Source organism: Sipha flava, unplaced genomic scaffold, assembly GCF_003268045.1.
Source record: "Sipha flava isolate LNK unplaced genomic scaffold, YSA_version1 42_pilon_pilon, whole genome shotgun sequence".
Classification (NCBI taxonomy): domain Eukaryota; kingdom Metazoa; phylum Arthropoda; class Insecta; order Hemiptera; family Aphididae; genus Sipha; species Sipha flava.
In genome coordinates, this window is record NW_020273159.1 from 3047352 (window position 1) to 3073184 (window position 25833).

At 33.6% G+C, this 25833-nt stretch overlaps 1 protein-coding gene across 1 annotated transcript in view; it reads left to right on the plus strand.

Annotated features, from left to right (window-relative positions):
• LOC112689207 (titin) overlaps positions 1–25833 on the plus strand; it is a 128817-nt gene that overhangs the window by 44346 nt on the left and 58638 nt on the right. Inside the window, exons 12-37 of the mRNA XM_025562791.1 lie at positions 575–751; positions 2074–2257; positions 2579–2709; positions 2785–2961; positions 3033–3305; positions 3371–3562; positions 3638–4021; positions 4078–4217; positions 4318–4520; positions 4595–4897; positions 5029–5195; positions 5259–5540; positions 5620–5809; positions 5902–6074; positions 6148–6444; positions 6514–6691; positions 7097–7329; positions 7441–7924; positions 8003–8206; positions 8278–8438; positions 9037–11220; positions 11809–12478; positions 13503–13733; positions 14680–14768; positions 15653–15833; positions 16376–16453. Of these exons, the coding sequence (XP_025418576.1) occupies positions 575–751; positions 2074–2257; positions 2579–2709; positions 2785–2961; positions 3033–3305; positions 3371–3562; positions 3638–4021; positions 4078–4217; positions 4318–4520; positions 4595–4897; positions 5029–5195; positions 5259–5540; positions 5620–5809; positions 5902–6074; positions 6148–6444; positions 6514–6691; positions 7097–7329; positions 7441–7924; positions 8003–8206; positions 8278–8438; positions 9037–11220; positions 11809–12478; positions 13503–13733; positions 14680–14768; positions 15653–15833; positions 16376–16453 (7966 nt within the window). The remainder of the gene's footprint in view (positions 1–574; positions 752–2073; positions 2258–2578; positions 2710–2784; positions 2962–3032; positions 3306–3370; positions 3563–3637; positions 4022–4077; positions 4218–4317; positions 4521–4594; positions 4898–5028; positions 5196–5258; positions 5541–5619; positions 5810–5901; positions 6075–6147; positions 6445–6513; positions 6692–7096; positions 7330–7440; positions 7925–8002; positions 8207–8277; positions 8439–9036; positions 11221–11808; positions 12479–13502; positions 13734–14679; positions 14769–15652; positions 15834–16375; positions 16454–25833) is intronic.

The following is a 25833-nucleotide window of genomic DNA, read 5'->3' on the forward strand; positions in this document are numbered from 1 at the left end:
CTCTCTCTCTCTCTCTCTCTCTCTCTCTCTCTCTCTCTCTCTCTCGGCGAAATTGTAACCGGTCCATATTAAACCTAAGGAGTTCTTAAAAAACGACTTAAAATAATGGCCTTTGAGCTGATTTTAAAATCAAACGGACGCAATCGCCCTTCCCGCACATCACCCGTCTAAATTTCACAACCAGTCGCCGATGCACATACGATGGGCCGGTGGTAGGCGATGAGTAACTTGTGAGACGGGCAGATGGTCTACCGCCCGTCATCTACGGGGAAAGGGAGATTGAAAGAGTGAGTGTGCGTGTGGGTAGTTGTGTGAGTGTGTGTCTTCGTGTGCGTGTGCGTGAGTGAGAGACAGACAGACGTTGCTTTTCTCTTCGTCTTTGCTCTCCCTCCGTCACCGCACGCGTGTATTATTTTCGACTTTTGGGTTTTAATTAACGTGTCGCGCGCGTGTACATGCGCGTACGCGTCCGTGCGCGTGCTAGTGGGGTCCGGCTGGCTAGCTGGCTGGCTGGCATGGTTCCTAATCGAGGGATGTCGTCCGTTAATATTACGCCGACCGTCGTGTGTTACAGTCGGAGGACGCTCATCTGGAACTTGACGCGGCACGGGAGCGCGTGCGATCGCTACTGGATTCGTCCGCGGACAGGAAAACGAGAACGACTTCCGTCTGGGAGACTTGGCAGCGGGCGTCGGCCGAAAACAAATTGGACCGGGTGCTTTGGTCGCAAACCATGTGCGAGAGCAGCAAAGTGAGTGCTCCGAATCCTTACGATCGTTACGTACATTACAATTTGTGCACGTTATTACTATTATTTTTCTGTTGTTGTTATTGTTATTATTATTATAATACTGTACAAACATTTAAAACACGGTAACTGGTGGTTACGCAACGTAACCGATAGACTAGCACTAGAGAGCATTACAAAACCAATGTGAAACCCTTAACAATATTCTCTTGTTTAAGTTTCGTTTGAAAACTCCAAGTCTTATGCTTATAGTTCAAACATTTGGGTGATTTGGAAAAATAATATTATTTCCGAATTAAAACCCAACTTTCGCGTCTTGACGCAATGATTGCAAACATCGAACTGAAAATAATAAACCTCTGTTCTAAAAATCTTACATTTGTACGGAGTTATACACTTCAGAGTCACAGCAATCGTTTTTAAACCCTCATAAATCGTGTTTCCCCAGAGATATTTATAATTACAGTCTCGTAAAAGAAAACCAGTGCTCACTTGATTGCAGAGACTACTCCAAAAATTATACAGTGAAAATAGGTTAAAGATGACAGATGTAGAGCTATTAAGATAAGAAAACATTTATTCTAGTAGGCTGTATATTATTTATCTTACTTAACATGTTTGTATTTATTTATCTTATTGTATTAAGTTTATAAATAAAAATACATTTTTATTTTGTCGTGGTTGATCCAGTTTACACAGTATTTGATAAAGTCTAGGATGAATGTAAACAGCGTTTTATTCTTGTCGTAATGGGTAAGAAACCCTAGAATAATGTGGTTTTTAGTAGTTTATCAATAAAAATCTTCAATTTTAAAATTAAAAAGTTACCTATATTTTTTTTTTTTTGTAAAAAAATAATTTAAGGAACTTATACAATGAATTAATTTATTTGGACTAAATATTGATTTATCGTTATTTTTTTTCTGTGCAAACTTTTTATTTGTCAGTAAAAAAAAAAAAAAAAAAAAATAGTATTCGAAACTCTAAGCCGTGATACATTTACAGAAAAAAACATAATGAATGATATTTTGTTAGTAATTTATTTAATAAAGTTCTAAAAATTACAGAAAAAATTGTAATTTATTAATTTATATCACGACCTTGGTTCAAAATTTTTAAATATAAATGAATTTTATGACACAGTGGATGAATGCCAAAATCGATGAATCCAAGAAACTTAGTCTTTCCACGTCATAAGTTTCGACGTCTCACACACACACACATAACTTGTCAAAACTAATTAATAATCTATTTTTTTTTTTAAAAAGATTATAAATAAAATATAAATAATATTTTTTAACTAATGATGTTTATTTTATGTACAGACTGTAGACTGGGTTTCCAAATTGGAATCTCAATTATATCCAGTCTTGAAATCCGAACCATCTTCAGTAGATCGACATATTTCAGAAGTTAAGCAAAAATTGAATAACGTTTTACCAGAAGTTCAAAGAGCTCAAGATGAAATAGAATCTAGAATAAAAACAGCCGAAGAACTCATTGGAAAAGGTTGGTTTTAATTAAAAAAAAATATATATATATATATATATATCTAAGATTTCACTTTTAACGGCAATCCGACATTAACCGGTGTTTGTCACTATTTAAAAAATATATAAAAAGCGTAAAATGAAATTATTATATTATTACTAGATAATTACTAAATAAATTAAAAGTTCATGCTATCTTTCTAATGTCAATTATTTTATTCATATTTAATATTTTATTTACAATAGGTATTTACTGTTTATTATTATTATTAGTTTTGTTCATGTTAATTTAAAAAAAAAAAAGATTAATTTCACAACTCGATAATTATTTGTTCTTTAGGAAATATTCTAGGTGATAACGTTTCAATTCCTCCGAGGTTAAAAGAACTACACAACCGCCTTGTTGGAATCACTACAGAGTATCATACACTGTTAGACATGTTTTTGTCATTTTTCAATTCTTTACAAGAAGTTTGTACACAAATTAAATATATTAATAATGTTTACGAGTGTTTAAAAATAACTTATTCTTAATGTATTTTTAAGTTTCATGATCGTGTCAAAGAAGCTGAACAAGGAAGGCCTTCTGATATCTTTAATCTCAAGGTGGATGAAGTTGAAGAGCTTTTGAAAAACCACAACAAATCTAGACAAACAGTTTTGGACAGTTTTAAAATTGTTTATGCCGAAAATATTCGTCTAATGGATAAAATCAAGCAACAAGTATATTAGAAAAAAATCACAATATTATTCTAGAGTTTAAAACATAACGTTTTCTTTTTTTCTTTATCTAGGAACCTCTAAAATCCGGAGAACAAGACATGTACGTTGTTCGTTATTTAATGGAAAACGAGAGAAACCGTTGGGATCAATCGTGCGAATCATACTGTCAAAAAATCGAGCAGCAACAACAATTAAGTCAGTTCGACAATGACCTTATTCAGATCAACAATAACCTGAACGATCTTTCACAACAATTAGCATCCACACGAGGACAATATGGCGCAAATTTAGCATCTGCCAAGTCCGCTTCTCTTGCCTTTCATTATTTTGAAAAAACTATATTAGTTAGTTATCAAATGCAAAATAGTATTCCCGAATGATAACTAATGTTTTTTTAATTTAATTCTAGCTTTTAGAGCAGCGCATTGAAACATTCATAAACGCAGCAAACTCATTGATGAACTTTGATCATACTAAGTCTGAACACATCCGTGACGAATTAAATAAGCTGAAAACTAGATGGGATACGTTCCAAGCACAAGTGTTCGAGAGTCGTAACCATATCGATCTTTGTGTACAATATTTTACATTAATAAATGAAGTAATTATATTTAAACTCAATTAAATTATTTTTATACGTTTGCAAATGTGTTTATGGTGTATATTATACAAACAGGCTCAAGAATGGTTCCACGAAGGCAGTATACTCTTAATGAACATTGCTCGAAAATCTACCGAAGTGAAAACGAGCGAAGAAGCTACCATACTTTTAAAAGAAATCGAAATATTTCTGAAGCCCGGTGACATAAAACAAGAAGAACGATTGAATCAAATACACGAGCTCAGTGTTCAACTTTTTGGAGAGCAAGCCATTGCTGAAGTACCCCAAGTGGTCACAGAAAATAAAGAGCTTCTCGATTCATTTTCTTTGATTGCGAAAGAACTCAAGTCGTTCGACGATAAACTCAAATCTAAAGAAAATTACGATGGTCATAACGAAGTTAATAAAATAATTACTAACACATATGAAGAAATAATGACAACCACCTCCATGACTAATGTAAATAAAACCAAGTTTATTTGTTTTTTATATTTATTATGTTTTACGTATTATAGGGTGTATTATCGAACGAAGATAACGTTTCATCACCGAAGAAAATAAAATTTGACGAAATTGTGAAACCTAAACCTGTAATTACTGTGCCACTAAAAGATAACATTGTTGACGAAGGAAAACAATTCAAATTCGAATGCTGGTAACATTTATTTTTTATTTATTTTTCTGTAAATTTGTAGTATGATATATTTTTTCAAATTTTAAATTTCTATAACATATTTTAACATAATATATTATAGTATTGAAGGCGAACCTTCAAAAGTAACCTGGTACAAAGATAATATTTCAATCGATAATAATCCGGACTACCAGACATCTAAAATTGATAATCGTTATATATTGACGATCGAAGAAACATTTGTTGAAGATTCAGCTCAGTTTACATGCAGAGCTGAAAACGAATCAGGGTTCAATGAGACGAGTGCATATTTGTCAATTAAAGGTTTATCATTAAATTGTAACAAATTTAATAAAACCGAATAAATTATTTGACTCTTGTTTAATGTTTTTAAATAGAATGTGAACCTGAAAATCAAATTAGTCCGTCGGTATTTACAAAATTATTATCAGATTTGGCAGTACAAGAAGGCGAGGCTAGTTCGTTGTCCTGTAAGGCGGAAGGAAATCCCCTTCCGACGGTACAGTGGTACAAGGACGATATATGTATTGATAATAATCCTCAATATCAAATCACGTATAATAACGGTGATGCGTTGTTAAACATAGAACATACCAGTACTTCTCTTGGTGGAAAATATACTTGTGTAGCAACTAACAGACTTGGTTCCGATTCCACGTCTTCTAAATTATTTGTCAACGGTAAGTACTTACACTAGAATAATAATCTAAATACTGTTATATCTTTATGTAATAATTATTGTATGATTTTTTTTTTTCGATGAATTGTTTTACATAATGAGACTTAATTTCAATTAATTAATTATTTATAGCTATAAAAAAGCCTGAAAATGGCCCAAAATTTGTTACACTCTTGTCTAATGTAATGGCTAGAGCCGGTCAAAAGTTAAAATTAGAATGTGAAGTAGAAACGGATGAGCCACCGACATTGATATGGTTTCACAACGGGAAGATTATGAAAGAAATAAAAGATTTCAAGGTAAAGTGTTATTTTGTTTTATCGCGTCGAAAATTATTTTTATTTAATTAGTGGTCTGTCCAGGTTTCCGAAAATCGCGGGAAAATCAACTTGATTATCCCAGAAGCGTATCCTAAGGACGCGGGCACTTATAGTTTAACAATCAGAACGAAAAACGGCGAAGCGTCGAGCAGCTGCCAGGTGTCGGTGAAAGGTTTACTGCCCAATGAGACGTCTGATTCAGAGATCGCAAGTGACTTGGAGCCGATAAAACCGTCGATACAGTTACCTTTAAAAGATCAAACCGTCCTCGAGGGCGGCAGCGTTAATTTAAAATGCATAATCGTCGGACAACCCGAACCCGAGGTAATGATCAACGTGATTAAAAAATATTCGAAACAAATGATTAAATAAAATAATAATATTTATATAATTGATCTATCAGGTCATTTGGTACCACGACGGGAGGCCCGTTAAAGAATCAAAAGATATTCAACTTCTATTTCAAGGAGATCAGTGTTCATTAGTTATTAAAGAGACGTTTATCGATGATGCGGGAGAATACAAAGTGGTCGCTATCAATTCGGCGGGTGAAGCTAGTAGTACTTGCGTATTGAACATTGAATTTAAACCAGGTAAGCGAAGCCGATGCGGTTGAGCAAACTTGAACAGTGCGTGATGATATTTTGATATGACGTCGATCTTGGGCTTATTTGTTTTTTCGTAGTACCCGAAATCGATGAACTAGTGGTTTCGCCAAAGTTCACCAAGCTACTGTCGGACGTGTTAGTAAGAGAGGGTGATTCTATCGTGTTAGAGTGCAACGCCGAAGGGTGCCCGAAACCTATTTTCAAATGGATTAGAAACACCGTGGAAATCGAACCCGACCACAGGATTACAGTAATACGCGCTTTTGATGTTTGGTAATAAACTGTCGACAGTATGGTACACGATATTTTGTTGAAACTTTCAGCTGAGTTCGGACGAAAGCGGCACGGCCACACTTCGCATACAAAGCGCTCTGCCCGTTGATAAAGGGCAGTATACCGTAAGAGCCATAAACAAAGCAGGGGAGGCCAAATGTTTTTCACACGTCATCGTGAAAGCTATTTCGACTTTTGACGCGACAGCTGTGCCCGTCACGGACGAAATTCATTTCGAAGAGAAATTGGAAAAACCGGTATTCATAGAGACGTTTTCGGATGTGGAAGTGTTCGCGGGTGAAAGTGTCAAATTCGAGTGCATCGTTGTTGGTAAACCCGCTCCAAAGGTCAGTCCTATTTAGTCATATTATTTGACCTTGCTAAATTGTTTTGAACAACTCTATTCGGTTTATTAGGTCCGATGGTTTTTCAACGAGAAACCGGTGAGCGGAAAATCGTTCCTGGTGTCCACCAGTGGCGATCGTCAGGTACTCACCATACCCGAAGCCGATGTCGTACACAACGGAAGGATCGATTGCACTGCCGAAAACGAAGCGGGCAAATGCAGCTGCGTGTCTTCGCTTAAAATAAAAGGTGCTACATAATACGATTACCATCATTTCGTACTGTTACATTATTAAGCCAAAGCCAAATAATAGAAAAAAATAAAATTAATACACGGTCAAAAACATTCTCATTTAATTATACGCTTAAACACACTACTTATGCGCACCTAACGAGTAGCGGTGGATATAAAGATTATAAACTATTCTTGTCACACAGTTAGACGGAAGATGTCTGAGTAACAGCGTTCTAAAAATATAGCCCGTGCTAGCGTTCATGTCCAACGTATGCATTCCCATCGTACAGTCACCGCACATTGTACAATCCTTATACATCCGTCGTTCATCTCGCAACATAATAATATTATATTTTGACCGCTTCTCCCAACAAAAGCCGTTCTGTGATTAATTCATTTACTTGTATATTTGCACGAAGAACGCGAAGTTGTACCGTTTACCATGGCCAACAACAACGGAGGCGATAATAATACAAGACGCACCGTTTCCGAAGTGTACGAGTCCAGTTCTAAATTCGAGTCGAAACAGTCGATGTTTGTGTCATCGTCGTCGTCAATCAACGGTAATAGCGCTCCTAAGTTTAAATTGGATTCGTTCAGTTTGCAATCGGAGAAACAGAGTAAACAATTTGGAAACAACACTCCGGTGCAGGTTGGTTGATATTTTCACAGCGAATATAATAACGATTACTGTTAATTTTATTATTATCTTTATAACTATCGTGTTTCATTATTTTTTTTTACAAAAACAAAAATCTTTTAGTCCGAATCGCTACGAACGGAAGAATATCATAATTTGGACGGGAAAAAAAGCCAACACGTAACCGATTTGAGTTCCACAAACATATCCGAAGAGCATCAGTCATCATTTTTCGAACGAGGCTTGCTCAACCAAGGGCTCGTTAAGGACGATTCTCAAAAATCGCTGACCGACAGAAATATCACAAAACATATCAGAAAGCAAATGGCGCCGCGTTTTGTTTCAGCTCCGCAAGGGAAAATGGCGGAGCAAGGGGAAGACGTATATTTGGATGCCATAATAGACAGTTATCCGCCGTCCGATATTACGTGGAGTAAAAACGGCATTGAATTAATTTCCGACGGTTATAAGTTCAACATCGCCAACGAAGTCAATAAATCCCGTTTGGATGTCAAACGTTTGACTGTAGAAGACGCAGGTCAGTACACGTGTAAGGCCACAAATGCCGCTGGTGGTACAAGTTGTACGACCGATATTATTGTCAGAAGTAAGTTTTGTGTTTCGTCACGTGTTTTTGATCCTGAGTGAATAAGAATCCACATGACTAGTAAATTTTTGTTCGTAGAAAACGTGTTTCCACCAGTCATGTGCCGGAGACTGTTGCCGAATACGGTCGCCGAGGGCGAGAGGGTTGTCTTAGAAATCGAAGTTGCTGGAACCCCGGAACCCACAGTTAGCTGGTTTAAAAATAACCAACCATTAGTGTTTCCGTCGAGTGCGTATCGATTAAGACAACAAGGGAGTTGCAGTGCGATTGTGATTGAAAAAGGTAACGGTTTCAACGCCGCATGGGAAAATGTATTTCGATCTGTATAACGTATAAAATGGTATCGTTTACAGTTACTATGGAACACGCTGGAGAGTACAAAGTTGCGGCAAAAAATGAAGGCGGGGAGGCAGTAAGCTGTGCCGACTTACGAGTGGTCCAGCCCTTGCCCGATGTAGGACTAAATATGTTACCTACGTTCACTCCAAACGATCACACAGATAAAGTAAATGTGGTAAGTTGCATTATGTAGAACTATAATATCTTATATTATTATTATTATTATTATTATTTTAAATATAATAATGTCTTTTGTTTTGAATACTATATATTTTAACTATAGGGCTTTTAAACATTTACGTATTATACTGACATTCTTACATAAAATAATTTTTTTTTTTAAGAATAGTTATTATATTTAGTACAAATCATTAAGACTTTTTAAGCTATAGTTTGTATTGAAAATTAAAAAATAATTATTTACTTCTTGTATTAGTTAGTGAAGATATTATATAAAAGTAATCACATTAAAATATTTATATTTAGTATTATATTTGAATTATAATAGTATACATTTTTACTGATAAAAACAAGTTGGGTACTGTTTAATAATTTTTAATAAACTGATGGTAGGTACTTTGATTTTGATCAATCTCTATTTTACATAAATTATTGTTAAAAATTATGACAACTTTATCAATAGGCAATCCATTTTAACTATTGATGAACAAAAAAAAAATTATTTATTGATAATTTATTGAATTTAAATACTTTATCGTGTGTTTGTATTTTTAATTGAGTTTTATAAAAGTATACGTTTTATAAATCTATAGGATTATTACAAAAGTATTGTGCCGGGATATCAATCGAAACAGATGAATATTACAAGTAAAACGGAAGAGAAATCACATTTTTCCAAATCTGTCTTTGTCAAAGAATCAACTAATAGCAGTAAAGACGTGATTATGACAGTTAATCATTCAGAAGAAAATAATTTCAATTTAAACTCTAACAATATTAATTCTAATTACGAAACAAGTGAAAAACAGATATTAGTTCAAAATGAAAACATAGAAGATAGTTCGATAACAAAGAAGAGCGCTCTGCAGTTCTTTAAGAATGTCATAGAAGATAATAAAACCGAGAAAAATGTTGAGAAATCCAGTTATTCAAACACTGCATCTCCGACAGTTCCATATAAAATAGAAAGTCCAGTTGAAAAGTTCAAAGACTCGAAAAACTTTTCATCCGCAGAGACGTATAATGTTGAAGAAAACGTATCGAATAGCTCGTTTAAACAGTTAAATGAGTCGGAAGTCATTTTAGAACCTGGTCCCCCACCCACTTTTGACTACATGCCAAGAGTACAGACGGTAAAAAAAGATCAAATGACCGAGCGGTTGAAAAGACTATCGACTAATCAAAAATTATTATCACCCGAACAAATTCCATCGGGAGCTGTTAGAATATTTCCCGACATGACTTCCGAAATAAAACAAGAAGTAATTGAAGATACCTGCGTGAAGAAAGAAGTAATAAAATCAGGTTTGTCCGACAGCACATCGAAACAAAAACATTTAGTCACGTCGTATGGATCATCGGCACACAGTGTACCGCACAGTGTACCGTATAGTGCACCGCATAGTGTACCGCATAGTGCACATCACGGTGAAACACATGTTCCATTGTTAAGACCGCAAGCTAACATAGAAGTGCGACCAGGTTCCCCAAGACCGTCTGCAGAAGCAATATCCATGGAAAAACTCTGGTCCAAAGCGCATTCTCAACACGTGCAAAAAACTCCGGTATCGCCATCGCCTGTTCAGACTAAAACGTATTCGTCGTCCGAAAGCCAATCATTTGTTTCCGAAACCATAGAAAAAAATGGTGAACTGATAAAAAATGAGAGCAGAGAAGATAAACAAGGTAGTCTAAAAATAGACGATGGTGTTAAAAAAATATCTGAGTCGTTTGCTGAAATATCGGTTGGTCCGACTAGACACGTTGAACCACCTCGATATGAAATCAAGCGGCCAAACTCGACTAATGTTTTCGCCGCGGTCGCGTCTAAAAATTTATCCTCAGGCAGTGCAAATCAAACGCAACATTTTTCTGAAGAGTTGTCGCAAGTCAAAACAAGCTCAATGTATGAAATACAGTCAAATACATCTGAGAGCTTAGAAAAAAATAGTTTTTTGATAAAACCCGAACGTAAGTTGAACGGTAATCAAATTTTAGACAAAAATGTCCAAAAAACGGCTCAAATCTTACCAGAGTGCCCGATAGGCTTAATAAAACACGTAGAACCTCCAAAAAGTTCAAAAATTTTGTCTAATAATTTCACTCGGTCACACATCGATGACGCTGCCAAAGAGAAACAGTGGAGATCACAATCGCCAGTCGTTTTAAAATCATCACCGCAAATTAAAACGTACTCGTCGTTCGAAGCTCATTCAAGCTTTTCAAAAAGTTTGGAAAAAGACGGAGTATTGGTGGCATCTGAACACAAGGAAGAAGGCGGTCGAGTGATAGACGACGGTAATCAAAAAGTATACGATACATTTTCAGAATGCTCAAAACTACCAACGAAGATCGCAGATCTTTCGAAAAATACTAATAAGTCGAATTCTATAAAAACCATGCAAAAAATGTTCGAGCAAACTGGATCGTCATCGTCAACTGTGCCCAACGTAGCTTCACACGCGAGACCTTATAGCAGAATGAAATCTCGAGCGAGCGACAGTGACTTTGAAAGCGAGGCGGAATTATCGAAGTACAACGTGGAACAAAAAGTGTCGGAAAGTTTCAGTAGTTTCGAAACGAAAGTGTACTCTTCTAAAACTCAGCTACAAGAAGTAAAAAGTACTTCGATGATAATGCAAAGTCCGGTCAAGGAAAGCGGCTACGCAGCAGACACGGACGAGCCAAGAGGCTTTCAGAATGACGCGATTGCAAATAATAATCAAACATTTAATTCCAAGAGAAACTTGGGATCACAGAGCTCCTTAATTAAGAAGGTTTGACGTGTATTTGAATGAAATATTAAACTAACAAGAGTGCTGTACTTGATTCCACTTATAGTCATAACATTTGTGTGATAGTATTGATTTAGTGTAGCGTCTTTGGATTTTTGTGTTTTATTCCATTGCATTTTGTTCGTTTATTGAGTGGTTCATTTGTTGTCTGAACAAATTGCTCGTGTACTCGGTGAGAATACCAAAATACGGGATATTATGATATCTTAAAATTAATATACTATTATAATTATTGTAAAATATTTTTGGATAGAAATATAACTCAATGCGAATAATAATGTATAACAATCAATTATTTGAATAATGATTTTAATGATATTTTTGTGGTTTATATATTCATTGAGCTTGTAAAATATATTTTTTTTATACGTCTAGACTTATCCGCAGTATTAATGCAGTAGTCATGCTTTTGAAAATTATGTAAGAAACGTTGCTGATTAAACTACATTAAAAAAAAAAAAGTTTTATCATTTGCTATGATAAATACGTCGACGCAATATAAAAATGCTTCTTTATTTTTTCAAACTTATTATACTTCGATATTTTTAATGAGTTTTAGTTATTTTGTAGGTCGATGCGTTTGAAAACGATCGTCGACAATACCGTCAAAACGGGCAGTGGATGAACCAGAATAACATACAACAGCAACAGCAACAGTATCAGCAACAGCAAAACTATAGGAGTAACCAAATTCGTAGTCCTCTGAAGTTCGTGAAAGGAGAGTTCCGCGAGAGCGACTACGAGAGCGACTACGAGTGCAGGATTCAGCCGATCTGGCGTCCCTACGACTCGGAGTCCGAAGAACCCGTTTATAAGCCTGTTCGACCCGGATTCAGGACACCCGGAAAACAGCAAGCGAACGTCGTGCAACGACATGCACCCACTCAATCGAGACCCGTGACGGTCAGTGGGCCAACGATGGCGGCGGCAGCTCCGTTTGAGCTGAAGCCCGGCTCGCCTCCCCAGATCGGTTTCGCGCCCTCGCCGGACACGCACCGGTCTGTAAGTTTCGTGGAGTCCGAAAAGACCACGGACAGCGTGCAAAGAACTACGCATTTCTTATCGTCCGGCGTCGGTGGTGGTGGTCAGACGGACCAAGGGACACTGGAGCGCAGGGCCGAGGCGAAGCGTTTGCAGCGAGTCGACGAGATGAGAAAGAGATTCGAGCAAAGACCGCAGCTGGTCCCTGCGGAATCGGACTTTTCGGTCCAAACGGCCTCTTCGCAGTTCTCGGCGCAAGGTATACCCGTCCGAATAAAATATCTAGTCCAGTAATTCCTACTGCTTTTCGCTTTATCGCAAAATCGTACTATCGTCAGCGCATCAATGGGATCGTCAGATTTGCGAATGATAATTACAATAACAATAATAATTATGTTGTAAATTGCGAACAAATAATATGTGCTATGATTAAAGCATGTATAATGTGTACAGTAACGTACGCGGGAAGGGGTTGAGAGAGACGGTATTCTCGGGAAATTTCATATCCGTCATCGATTTTGATTATTCTGCTGCAAAAAAAAAAAAAAAAAGATTGGATTACTTTTTACTATGATTCCGTAGCTTACAAACCGCGACCAAGACATCCAATCTTTTGTCAAAATCTGATTGACAACAAATTCGTAGAATAAGGATTTTTATCGAAGGGACAAAACGTTCCTTAAAACTTTTCACAATTATGATGATATTGCTTTACATTAATTATTGAGATAGGATCAAAAAGTATTTCATCAAGTTATATTTATGTAAAAATGACTATTACCGTTTGTGTTCAATGGTTTTTATAAAATTATCTACTCAGAGTTTTCGTGGAACAAGAAAATTAGACGGAAAACACGTAGTGGAATACGCTAATTGGTTAATGCTATTGACGTTCCATGCTTATTGCATACCAAGTGTCGAGTTTGAAATAGTGATCGATCATGTTTAGTACAAATTTTGCGTACTTCACTGAATATATGTATAATAAATGTATGTACGTGCAATGAATTCTTGGTACGTCAAACGTCGATATTTCGAATTAAGCATTGTTATCGTCTCGAATATTATTAATTGCACCGTAGAGTGTGTACTTCGATTTTTGATGATACAAAAAATTCTCTTATCCATCACATGATTTTTCGTTTCCTTTGACATTTGACGTAGTGAGAATTTACTATATTGTATACCATATACTTTGATGTATATATGTTTTAAAATATTTGTATATAAATCATGTATAATACACATACTTCAATAAAGGTGATGTTGTTGTACACGACTAGGTACTAACCAAACCGATAAATCCCAAATCGGGATCCCGTATTTCAAACATGATTTCGGTTATGAATTCGGTGTAGCGTATCCCGTGAAAACGACTTTCCACGATAAAACGGCGAACCCGGCGGATAGCGTTAGCATACCAGTGACGCACGAGTTTTCCAAACCCGCGGTTCATCAGGCATTCGAAGTGTCTGAGTATAACACTTGCCGGGAACATTATAAGAATACTGCAGGTGATTGACTTCAACACTGTGCCTATTATAACTTTATTCTATTACTGTATTCACATCGCGAATTTGATATGTCTGTTCATTAACTCAACGTACACTACATGTTCTACTGTTATAGAACTGCTACCTACTGCTAAATAGTTTTAATATGATTTCGTAGTGCGCATCGCGCGTTTTCCACGATCAGATTTTGTAGTAGTAATATTTTCGTGGTTTGTATTTTTATATGTATCTTGGTTGTTTCCGCACGTACAGATTTCGCGTTACGTTTGGTTTGTGACTGTACACACGGTCCGTTTTTTATATTAATATTATTTCGTGTTGCACTGGTAGTAGTTGATCATCGCGTGCGTTACATTATTGTACTTGCGCAGAAAACAAAACGCTTTTGTCCGCGCTACAGCCAACCACCGTCAAAGTGCCGCTTATAATCATCTGTGGTAAAATATTTTCTTCCGTTCGTCGTAAGTTGCACGCAAGTAGTATACCATACATTATGTACGTACACGGTTGTAATATTCCATATTTTTGTAGTGTTGTTTTGAAACCCTTCTGATTTTACTAATCGCGTTCGCACGAAACCAGTACGCATTATCATCGTTGATGGAAACAATAATATAATTTAAATGAAAACGAGTTGTACACACCAGACTTTGCAGAAATCAATCTGAACTTCAGTATACACATACATATGTACATATTTTTAAAAAAATCTTCGCGAAACATTACGAGTTATGTCCATCGCTTATAATTTAATTAATTTTTAAACCTATTTAGTATTTACATATTTTTGTAACTTATGAAAACATGTTTTTTTTTATGCTCGGTTTTGTTTTTTAATCAACGATGATACCGTATTACACTCTGTTTTAACGTTTATTTGACTTTTCTTGAAATCCATATATTCACCAACAATAATATGTTGATATTCCGTACGTGGTGTTTTCAGATGGCTCCGTTGTTAGCCCCGTTTACCAAAAAGAATTGAATGCCGTCGAACACTCAGATTCTCCACTTAGTACACCGTTCTTCGTCACCGTAAGTATATTTTATAATTGATTCATGTGGTGGTGCGTCACGAGCAATTTAATTGGACGGGAGGAACAAACGTGGCACAAACGATTGGAGTACGTTACCAGTTAACGAACAAGATATATCGCGGTATTCCCATCGCGTTCATTGTGCCTATGATTTATTTTCATTAACATATTTCGTTAAGAGTCCTCTACACCTGCTCATTTTTATTAAAAATAACACATTCTAAATTTAAGTGTACTTCGAAATGCGTAACCCGACATTAGTTTTAAAAACGCATTGTTGTAAAAACGATGATCGTAGTGCGCCATCTATGCAGCGCGTCTATTTCGTTTCTCGACATTTTGATTTTAACGTCACTGCGCACTGATGAAAACAAAACACCGAACACAACTTGCGCGATCGGAACATGACGTCGTATGCGCAACTAACAGTTTACATTTTGAAGGGGGGCTATAAGTGCCGAGATAATACAGGACCCGCAGTGGCTACGTTCCTACATAACTATCTACTATTTTACACGCAGACAAAATTTGTCTCAACTCACAAGTGCAGGTTCGATTCAAATTTAACGAGCAGATGAATAATACGTTAAACCGCGATTTCGAGAACGAAATTTTGATTTTCCCAAGCAAAATGAAAGCCGTAGTACACCGAATAAAACACGAACCGTCAAACCTAACGATCGTTTCGTGCACCGAGACCCAGATAGGCCCGGATGGTCAGACTCGATCTCGGGACGCGAAAGCGCGAGGTTCGTTATTTTTGATTTTTCGATCCGGGAGGGCTGTGAAAAAAACGTTTGGCGCGCGACGGCAACAGCGCTCTTTCGAACCGATGGCAAGTTGGCCGTAGTGTAATAACCCGCCGGTGCGTGTCTGTTTCAGCCGTTAAAAGACATAGCCGTAGTGAGCGGCAAGACCGCCAGATTCGAGTGCATAGCGGAAGGCGAACCCATCAGCGACGTGACGTGGTCGTGCGACGGCCGCGTACTGGACGACTCGGACTGCTACCGGATCCAGTACAGGAACGGCGTGTGCAGACTGACCATACCCAGGGCGTATAAGTGTAAGTAGAGCGCAGTGCGCAGACACGCGAGTGCCCGGACGTTGCGGACGGGACGGGAAGAGCGGACGCCGCGGACCGAACTGGATGATAGGGGGGGGCAAGCCCACCTTTTCCGGACGGCGTCCGCGCGTACCGCGTTCACACGGGGCCCGCAGTGGCGGATCCAGGATATTCTTCCGGAGGGTGGGGGATGTTTGAAAAATAATTTTCACTTGGGATTTTTGTTATAAAATTGCAGTCAGTGATTAATAATGAATTAAGATAATAGTAAGTAATATAATACATTAATTTATATCTAAGACTACTAATTTCTTGTATGAATAAAAATACAAATTATATACTTTCCCTTATACTTAAAAAAAAAAAAAAATCTTTTTCTTAATTCATAAAATTATTGATATTTAGTATATATTTTTCCTGATTTTTGGGAGGGGTTTAACCCCCTCGTGGATTCACCACTGTTCCCCGTAACGTCCGCGCACCGTCGTCGCTTAAGCTTGCGCGCACCACCCGACTAACCGTACAACCGTGTCTGTTTACAGTTAACGCCGGCTCGTACGTGTGCACGGTGTCCAACCACCTGGGCTCCAGTAGCACTTCGGCCAATCTCCATGTGTCAGGTGAGTCTCGCACGTTCATTCAACACTAAATCCGTGTATGGGCTTGTTCTTCTTTCACTTCGTGCATCGAATTCTCGTTGTCCTTAATTATTTTTATCATTAATTATCATTATTATCATTATTATCATTATTATTATTATAATTATTATTATTCCCGACCGGTCGGTGTGTGACGGGGTTTTCGCGTTCTCTTGTTCTTTAATAGTTTTCAACAATATGTTTAACTACACGATGTTTTTCTGTTTGTAGAACGTTAAGACTTATTACATTGTAATGCTATATGTTATCATCATTGTTAAGATATAGTACAATGTTGTTTTTTAGAATGTATAGTGTTGTCTAACCACAAATGTTAAGTATTTAACTTTGATACGCACATATTATATATTATTTTTATGTTAATGTTTAGTTTTTTTTTTTTTCGTAATTGTAACGAATAGCGTATTTTTACAATTTATCGTATTATTATTATTAATAATAATATTATCGTTTTGTAACAATAAACTTCTTATAACTGGTTATGGTTTCTTCTTTCTCCTATCTGTATGCTCTCATATCTATGTATCACGCTTGCAATAAGTGAAGTAAACGGTTCGGTTTCCAAAGAAATCGATTTTTTTTTTTATCTATTTAACTATATTATTGAAAGCACGTTTTAGTTGAAAAACAATAACACGTTTGCTATTAATACCGGTGGATGAGCACGGTAAGACATATAAGCTATACAAAACCGTTTGTATTCTGTGTGAGAGAATGCTAAAACATTTTTTTGTTCTATCGTGTGTGTGAGTGATTAATAATTATAAGCCAACGTTTTGCCAGAAAACAGTTTACACACCCGATAATTAGTTATAAAAAAAAACAACAACGAACGAAAATATGCGTAGACGAGTCGTGGACATTTTGTTCTTCCGACGCGCACACGTCTTTAACTATGTATTTACGCGTGTCAACCGAATGCAATTTCATCTGTATAATTTAATTCCATTACAATACAATGCGTTTACATGTTCGTTCGCAGTTTATCACGGATATAATGTTTACGGATTGACGGTTATTGGTAAATTCTAGTATATTAAGCAAATATGCTAATAAAAATGATGAGAATATATTTCAAACATTGTTTTTACAGCTTAAGCGTATTATTTTTAATTTTTTAGCAATCTCTGTCTATATATTTATAGATTAACCATATTTTCCTTTTTTTTCTTTAAGGATTCTTCTTCGATGATGTTTTGATTTATTTTAAGCCAGTTAATATGTTATCTTTGTCCTTCAAGTACATTAATCATTTTTAAAGTGAAAGGCACGGTTATAATTAATTGAAGTAAAAGAATCGTGTCAACTTTTTGCGGTTTTGTGCATTTTATGAACCTGTTATCCATGTATTGGATTTCCAAAGGGATATAATTAAAGTTGCGTATTTTTTTGATTTTAAAAAAACTGTATGAAGTCTTGGCGCCTTTATATACAGTCCTTATTGTTATTAAGTGTGATATATTAAATTAACTTATTTTATCGGAAGAAAATAAAGTAACATGACGAATTTTAACAATATTCCCAAGTACCTATTTATTTTTTCAGTTTTTATCCATATATATCCATATGCTCAGAAAAAGTTCACTTATCCCAAAATCAAAATGTATACTACCTTTTTTTTTTTTTTTGAACCGACGACGCCGCGGGAACTACTTTCGCATTACTTTCTTTAGAGTATACATAAATGTATACTACCTAGATAATATTATTTAGATAACTTACTTTCACAATGGTTCCTATAAGCGTGCGCAAAATTTTTTTGTAGGGTGTGAAAGTCAGGGTTAGTATATAGTAGTAAAATTGGGATCAACCCAATAGTAACTTGGGGGGGGGGAGCAAACATAGGCGAAGATTGCGGAGTGCTGGAGTACTTAGCCCCCAAATATAAAATACTACCCAATTATTTGATTACTTTCCTAAGTACCATGTTCCTGTATTTTTTTTTTTTTTTGATCTAAATAATTAATTAGTTGACCCCAAACATTTGATCAAATATCCGCTAATGGGAGCATGCCTCCACTTGTTATGTAACCCCAAAATCCCCTAGCTTATTTAATGCGACTATAGGGATTAAGATTAATGTGTTCATCTGAAGGATACATTTTTATTTACTTTTAAACTACCACGAGCCACCACTAATGATAACTGATAAATGAGAGTTTATCGATTCCGCCGAATAATTATATAAATTCTATATAAATTGTTTGCGCCGGCTCTTGATTGCACCGAATATTTTTATATATCCATTCCGTCGAAGATTAATATATATCTAAGAATATAACATTCATATTATAATATAAAAATATTTTCGGATTTTGTAAATACATAATATTGTTTCCAGCAGATTTTTACTAAATACTGACACAATAAATAATATTTTATTCTACTCTGCAAATTCTAATTTAAAATTGCTATGCTCTAGTTCTAATTATCAAACTGTTTACGGTTCATATTTTTAAAAATGGATATTATGTCCCATTATCCTAATTCTTATTGCCAGATAAAAGCATAAATACATACGCTACCGTATTTGGATGTATTATTAAAACATGTTCAGTTCAAAATTTATATTTCAATCCAACTACAATTGTTGCTGATTAATAATCAATGATTATTATATATATTATTATTATTTATTTATTCTATAAAATGTATGTTTTTTTCTTACTTAACTTCGTGCCACTATACCGTCCTGCTAGGTATTGTATATATAGTATATATAATGTAATGTGTATATAGTGATGTTATATGTATAAATATTTTCGGCGGGATCGATAGCTGGCGGAAACGATATATAAAAATATTCAGCGCAATCGATAGGTTTCTTACAGGTAAAAAGACCTTTTCAGCGAAGTCGATATACGCCCTGATAAAATATGTAGCTATTAGGGGCGGAACCGTTTTCGGCCATTCTGGAATGTCCGTTTTCGGCCAGTACACTATTTTGGCCACCAATTAAAAATATTTTACACGGTTTTTTCTGTAATACTATACCAATTATTTTTTGTATAATAATCTTATAATATTATTTAGTAAAATACGTTAATCAAATAATAAATAAAAAATATAAAGTCATAATTTTCATAATTTACAATTTATTTTAAAATCTCATATTATGTCAATTAACCCTTTGACGCCCACTATATGAATACCTTTTAGAAATTTTTTTTTTGTTTGAAACTAGATTAAAGAAGCATCAAATAAGAAAAATTTTGATTTTTTAATTTTCACAACTTTTGAAGTTTTTGAAGTTATAATTCTGTATGGAGTCATTGGGTCGATACGGTTGTAACTTGATCCATTTTATAATATATACCTAGATACCTTTTTGTATTTTCAATTTTAAAACTACATATATACATATTTTCTTATAATAATTATTTTTGTGAAAAAATTGAAAATAAATAATTTTTATCAAATATCAGTCAGTTTTATTTAACACATATTATTTTTAATTGAGTATTACATATGAAAATATTTTAACATTTAACACTGATATTAACTTACTTTTAGGAACTTAATTATTTTTAATAGAATTCATTCTACATAATAAATTATTGTACATAGATATTATAGGTAAGCATTTATAAAAATTTTAATATTTATAGGTTTTTTTAATAGTAAATAAATTAATAACTTGTTAATTTTGGTAAAATGTTCAAAAATTAAAATCTCGTATTATGTAAAGTAAAATAATATCTAAAAATTAAAATTATGAGTTTTGCTTATGATCAATTGATAAAAGAAAATCCATAATAAAAGTTTAATATATAAAACGAAGATAATGATGAAAGATATTCTATAGGTATAGATAGTTGTTAGTTATTACTTTTATCGACCGTCAACGTATAGATGTTGAATTTCCTATAATATAATCAGTAATTCCTAATAAGAATTAATATAGAGGATATGTGTGCATGTGCTACAGTTATTAAAAAAATTAAATTTTCCTAGTTTTATTTTTTTTTTGTGTAAATTTATAATATAATGTAACTTAATATTTTTTATTAAGATATGATTTACTATACATAAAAATAATTGGTATAGTATTACAGAAAAAACGGTGTAGAATATTTTTAATTGGTGGCCAAAATAGTGTACTGGCCGAAAACGGACAATCCAGAATGGCCGAAAAGTGAATTGGCCGAAAAGGGAAAGGTTCATTTTAGCCGAAAAGTGTCCCGCCCGCTATTAGTAGGTCTATTGTGGACACGGCTATAAAAATAAGGATATATTATATATAGCCGTGATTCTAGATAATAATTGAAGAGTTATCAGTTTATCACTCGGTTTAAAATAAAAATATCGATAATGTATTGACGTGTGTTATATACAGTACACATTCCTGCAAATAATTATGGAATTAAAGTTTTAATTATTAATGAAAATAACAATTTTAAAACAATGTAATTTTTCCAGGGTGTGCGTTGCACATCCTGCATAACCCGTGCGCACGCCTATGATGGTTCCATTTATAATATATAAAAAAATATATCCCGGTTATACTTATAGAACACATAGTTTCTAAAAAACAAAATATGTTTTTTCAATTGTTTGAATATCCTTTTTGATAGCATATTTAATTGTTTCATATTGTATAGTATTCATATAGTAAATAATTCATTACATTATATTTAGTATAATATATCGTGAGTGATAGAAAAACGAAAATGTCAGTTTTAACGGTTTTCGAGCTTAGTTGTTATTGTCATTTATTGGATATTGAATATTTATCCCTAGCTACGCAGAAGTGGTAAGTTATAAGTATTAATCTTAGATTAATGATTCCATTTAAATTATTATACTGAATTTGAATTTTAATCACTCTATTCAAATAGTCATCATAAAAATATTAGAACTGAGATTTTTACATGTAATCGTTGGGTTGTGGATTAATATATGGCGTTTATATTGATATAGTATATTAAAATATTTTAAACTCAAGTTGAATAACATAATATAAAATTATAAATTTTTCCATAATGAATTTGGTGTTACAATTATTTTAGAATTCATTGTATGGGGATTATCACGTAGTATGATTATGTTTTATATTATTACACGAGTAAGGAAATACCTTTATCCAATTGTTTACAAAGATTTGAGAACACATGTGTGCTGTACCTGATTTTTAAAAGAATAAAAATAAAACTAAAACCATTAGATTTGAGATAAATGTACTAAATGCAAGGTCAGTTGTCAGAATAACATAAATCCAATAATGATTTCATCATAAACATACATAATAAGAATTATTATATTTTTTTACTTAGATTACCAATTTCCACTGTAAAATATGTGTTAAAAATAATTTTGCTTTATTTATATCATATTGTTTAATCTTTAAATAATTTTCACGGAAATGACAAGAGTAAATAATATAATCTTAGCGGTGTATAATTTTTATCAACAACTGGTATACTTCACATTTTATTTATTTAATTGAAAACTTAAACACAAACATAGTTTATATTTGAGGAAATAATCTCACAAAAAATGAAAAAAATAAAGATAAATAATAATAATAATAATAATAATAATAAAATAAAAACAAGCAAAAATGCTTATCAGATTAGTAATGTAAATATTTTTATTTACATAAGTAAGCAAATGAATTCGGTGACAATCATTTTTGTTTTATTTTATTAATTATTAATGATTTGATTGTAAGAATATTAAAAAAAAAAAAAACGATTGCAAATCTAAGCAAAAAAACGTGTAGTGTAATCGCATATATTTAAAGGTTGCAAGTATGAGTAAATTTTAACCCGAGCAGAATGAGGACATTACTATACTACTTATCTTCTCCGTACATTCAGTATACTCGTTTATATTTAGATGTGCGTTATTTTTCGTTCAACTCCCACAACGACACACATTATTACATTCCGGTATTATAAATTCACTTTATCCGGAATGTGAACTATAATATTTATTACAACATATTATGCTAATTTTTATTTGTATGTATATATATTTTTCTTACTTTTAGACATTTATTCTGTATAAATATGTATATAAGGATATTATTTACGTCTACACCTGAAGTTGAATTAATGGATTAACATAGTAATGTATTTAATATTGAATACAATGTATATCTATAATACGATGAAATCATTTGAAAATGGATTAGCGAAAATTAGTAATAGTAAGTTTCTTCTAATCATCACATGAAATTAAATTTGCGTATATTGTGATTTAATAACAGTAAAGATAAGGTACTCTTTATTTAAAATAAATATATTAAATTCTATTAAATTCACATTAGGTAAGGTCGTTTAGTTAAGGAGTTATTGCATTATTCATTACTCATTTACCATTTTGTTTAACAATTTAATGCAGAGGAAATAATATTCTTCAGTTAATATTTTCATTAAATAGATTATTTTCAAATTTTATCTATTTTATAAGATTATAATTTCAAAATAATAACTAAGCTATTTTTTTATTTTTAAACATTTTTATGTGACTATTGAAGATTCGTCATTCATAACCGAGATATCTTATATTTCTATTGACTGACTACGCTTCTTTATTATGTTATTATTACACAATATTTATAAATATAGAATATTTTTTAATTTTAAAATAAATCATTTATTTTCATTCATGGCTAATGCTGAGATGTTTTATAATTAGATTGATGAGCTATAGCAGTTTTGGCATTGTTTTCGTAAATGTACAAATTAAAATATATTTTAGTAACAAATATAAAAGTTTTGTAAAGGTAAATATTTCTTTTATATAGTTAACTATACATGAAAATATTATATAATATATTATATACTCGTAATAATTGGAATGCCACATTGACGGAATATGTGGCATTTTAATAATACTATAACAATATAATATATAATATTTTTATAAATATAAATCATTACAAATTTTCAATCTATCGATCTATTATATAGGTGGCTATACGCTTCCGTACATCCGTTGTACAGATTCAAAAATTCCAAATTTCCATCATACGGAAAGCGCCGCGTTTATTGATAACAATGCTTTGTTTAATCAAAAGAACTCTTCAGAATTACACGTTTCGTGTAATGTTACGTAAATATTATGATATTAGACGATGCAACTCGTTGACTAATTTTATCATTCCGATGTATATCAAATACTTTTTTTGCGATGTGCCGAAAAATAGACATTTATCGAGCTTATTAAGTAAATGGTATAATATAAACACTGTCGAGCCTTCATTTTATAATTGAAAAATTCATGAAAAATGGAAGCATATAAATTTTTGTTTATAACAATTATTTTTATCATTTTAATCTTCATTTATATTGACGTCTATGCATAATCAGCAGTATTCGATGGATCAGCAATATTAAGTACAATTGTGTTTATGTTTGCAAAAATCTTGTTTTGTATCAGTGGCGGTTCTAGCGTATGGACAGGGTGGGCAGATGCCCATACCAAAATTTCTGGTGCCCCTCATTTTAAAAATGTAATTTTTATACAAAAATAAGATATTTTATCATTTAATAAATTATAATAATAATATACAGTTATATTATTATCATTACATTGATGACGAACTTACTAAAATATTACACATGTGATAATGGCGCTGCAAAGCCTGCAGTTGTTCTAGTATTTATAACACGATTAGAGATAGGTATATAGCCTAAGATAGTATCACGATTGAAGATATAGTATATCTTAAACCGTGGAAAGTACTACCTTAGTTCATAATTGAAGGAAGCGAAAGTCATCACCAGGAGTTCGGTACGGTAAATATTTTCATAACAGCCAACTTAACGTGATAAAAAATTAATACATATTGTATAGATATATGACTATTGTATTGTTTTTTTCTTATTGTGAATTTGTGAATTTAGTTTCTATTTATTTAATATAATGAAGGTATTTTTAACTAATTTTTCTAAATATTATTCTGAAAAAACAATTGAAGGAAACACACCAACATCTCCATCAGTACATACAAATGATCCTACAGGTAGTAAAAATACCAGTGTAAATAGTAGTATTCCTTTTAACCCGGAACCAACCAGACAATTGGTAAAATCTTTAAAAATGTTAGACTTAAGTTTAAACTATGATCCTCCTGTGCAACCAAACATTGTTTATCCTCACAAATCCATGGGTAAAACTCGGAAAATTATTAAAGGATCCAACTGCTGTCCTTAAAATGTTTGCGAGCATGAAAAATACAATTTCAAATTTAGATTACTATTTTTTTTTAAATTAGTCTGAATAGTCTAAACTCTTTTGACAGTTAAATTGAAAAATATTTAAATAAACATAATTATACTTAATTAGTTCAAAATTAAAGATTACTATATGTTTTTAATATTTTAAATCTTTATTACCAACTTATTATAATTAATATAAAGATTTTAAGCTATACACTATAATGTACCTACTGTTGATATTTAAGGTGTTTGTGGAAGCTTTAAGAATAAATATTTTATTAAAAAAATTTTGTGGGGAAGGGGGAGGAAATGAGGAATACGAAAATATAGTCCTAGAACCGCGCTTGTTTCGTATCCGATTAGTGTCTACTAAACAGAATTTGAATAATGTGACTTATTTCACGTAAAATTTGGTAACAGACGTTTAAACTGTATTTCACATTTACAATATCGGCCTGCAAGCGCTACAAACGCACGCGCAGAGAAAAGTTGCGATACATTGTGTTGTCCGCAAGACGGACACTTTGTCGGACACCGTTCGCCTGATAATCCCGTCGGCGACAAACAAACATTACCGTACGGTGGCGATGGATTTCGGTTCTAAATTTGAAGAGATTCAAGGTCGGCTGTGATGCGCATGCCCTTATTTTTGGCTCCGAGGGAAATTCAACGATTATAATATTATTTTCATGGTTGTAATTAATATTATCATATTATAATAACTATTACGGTTTTTAAAATTATTAAAATTATTATTATTATTATTATTATAATTATTACAATTATTATTATTATTATTATTATTATTATTATTATACCCGTATGTTTCTTTAGCGTTACGAAGACAGAAAAAACCGTCCGTGGGTTCGTTTGGCATCGTGTCGTTGTGCCGTTTTTTTGGCAACCCGGCCCGTACCGCGCGCGCGGTCATAGGTTTGCGGCGGGTAATAAACGACGACGCGGGCGAGTGCGCCGTCTGAGAAATCGCTGGCAAAGCCGTTCTAATAATAACGTCCTTGTTGATGACGGACACGGCTGTTCTCCCGTCTCCCGTACCGTCGCTCATCCCCGTCCGGCGCAATAATATTACGTTGCACCGATTGCGCTGCACCAACAATACACGCGCGCGATCGACGACGTTGGTGACCAGAAAAATCAACTCTCACAAGGGCT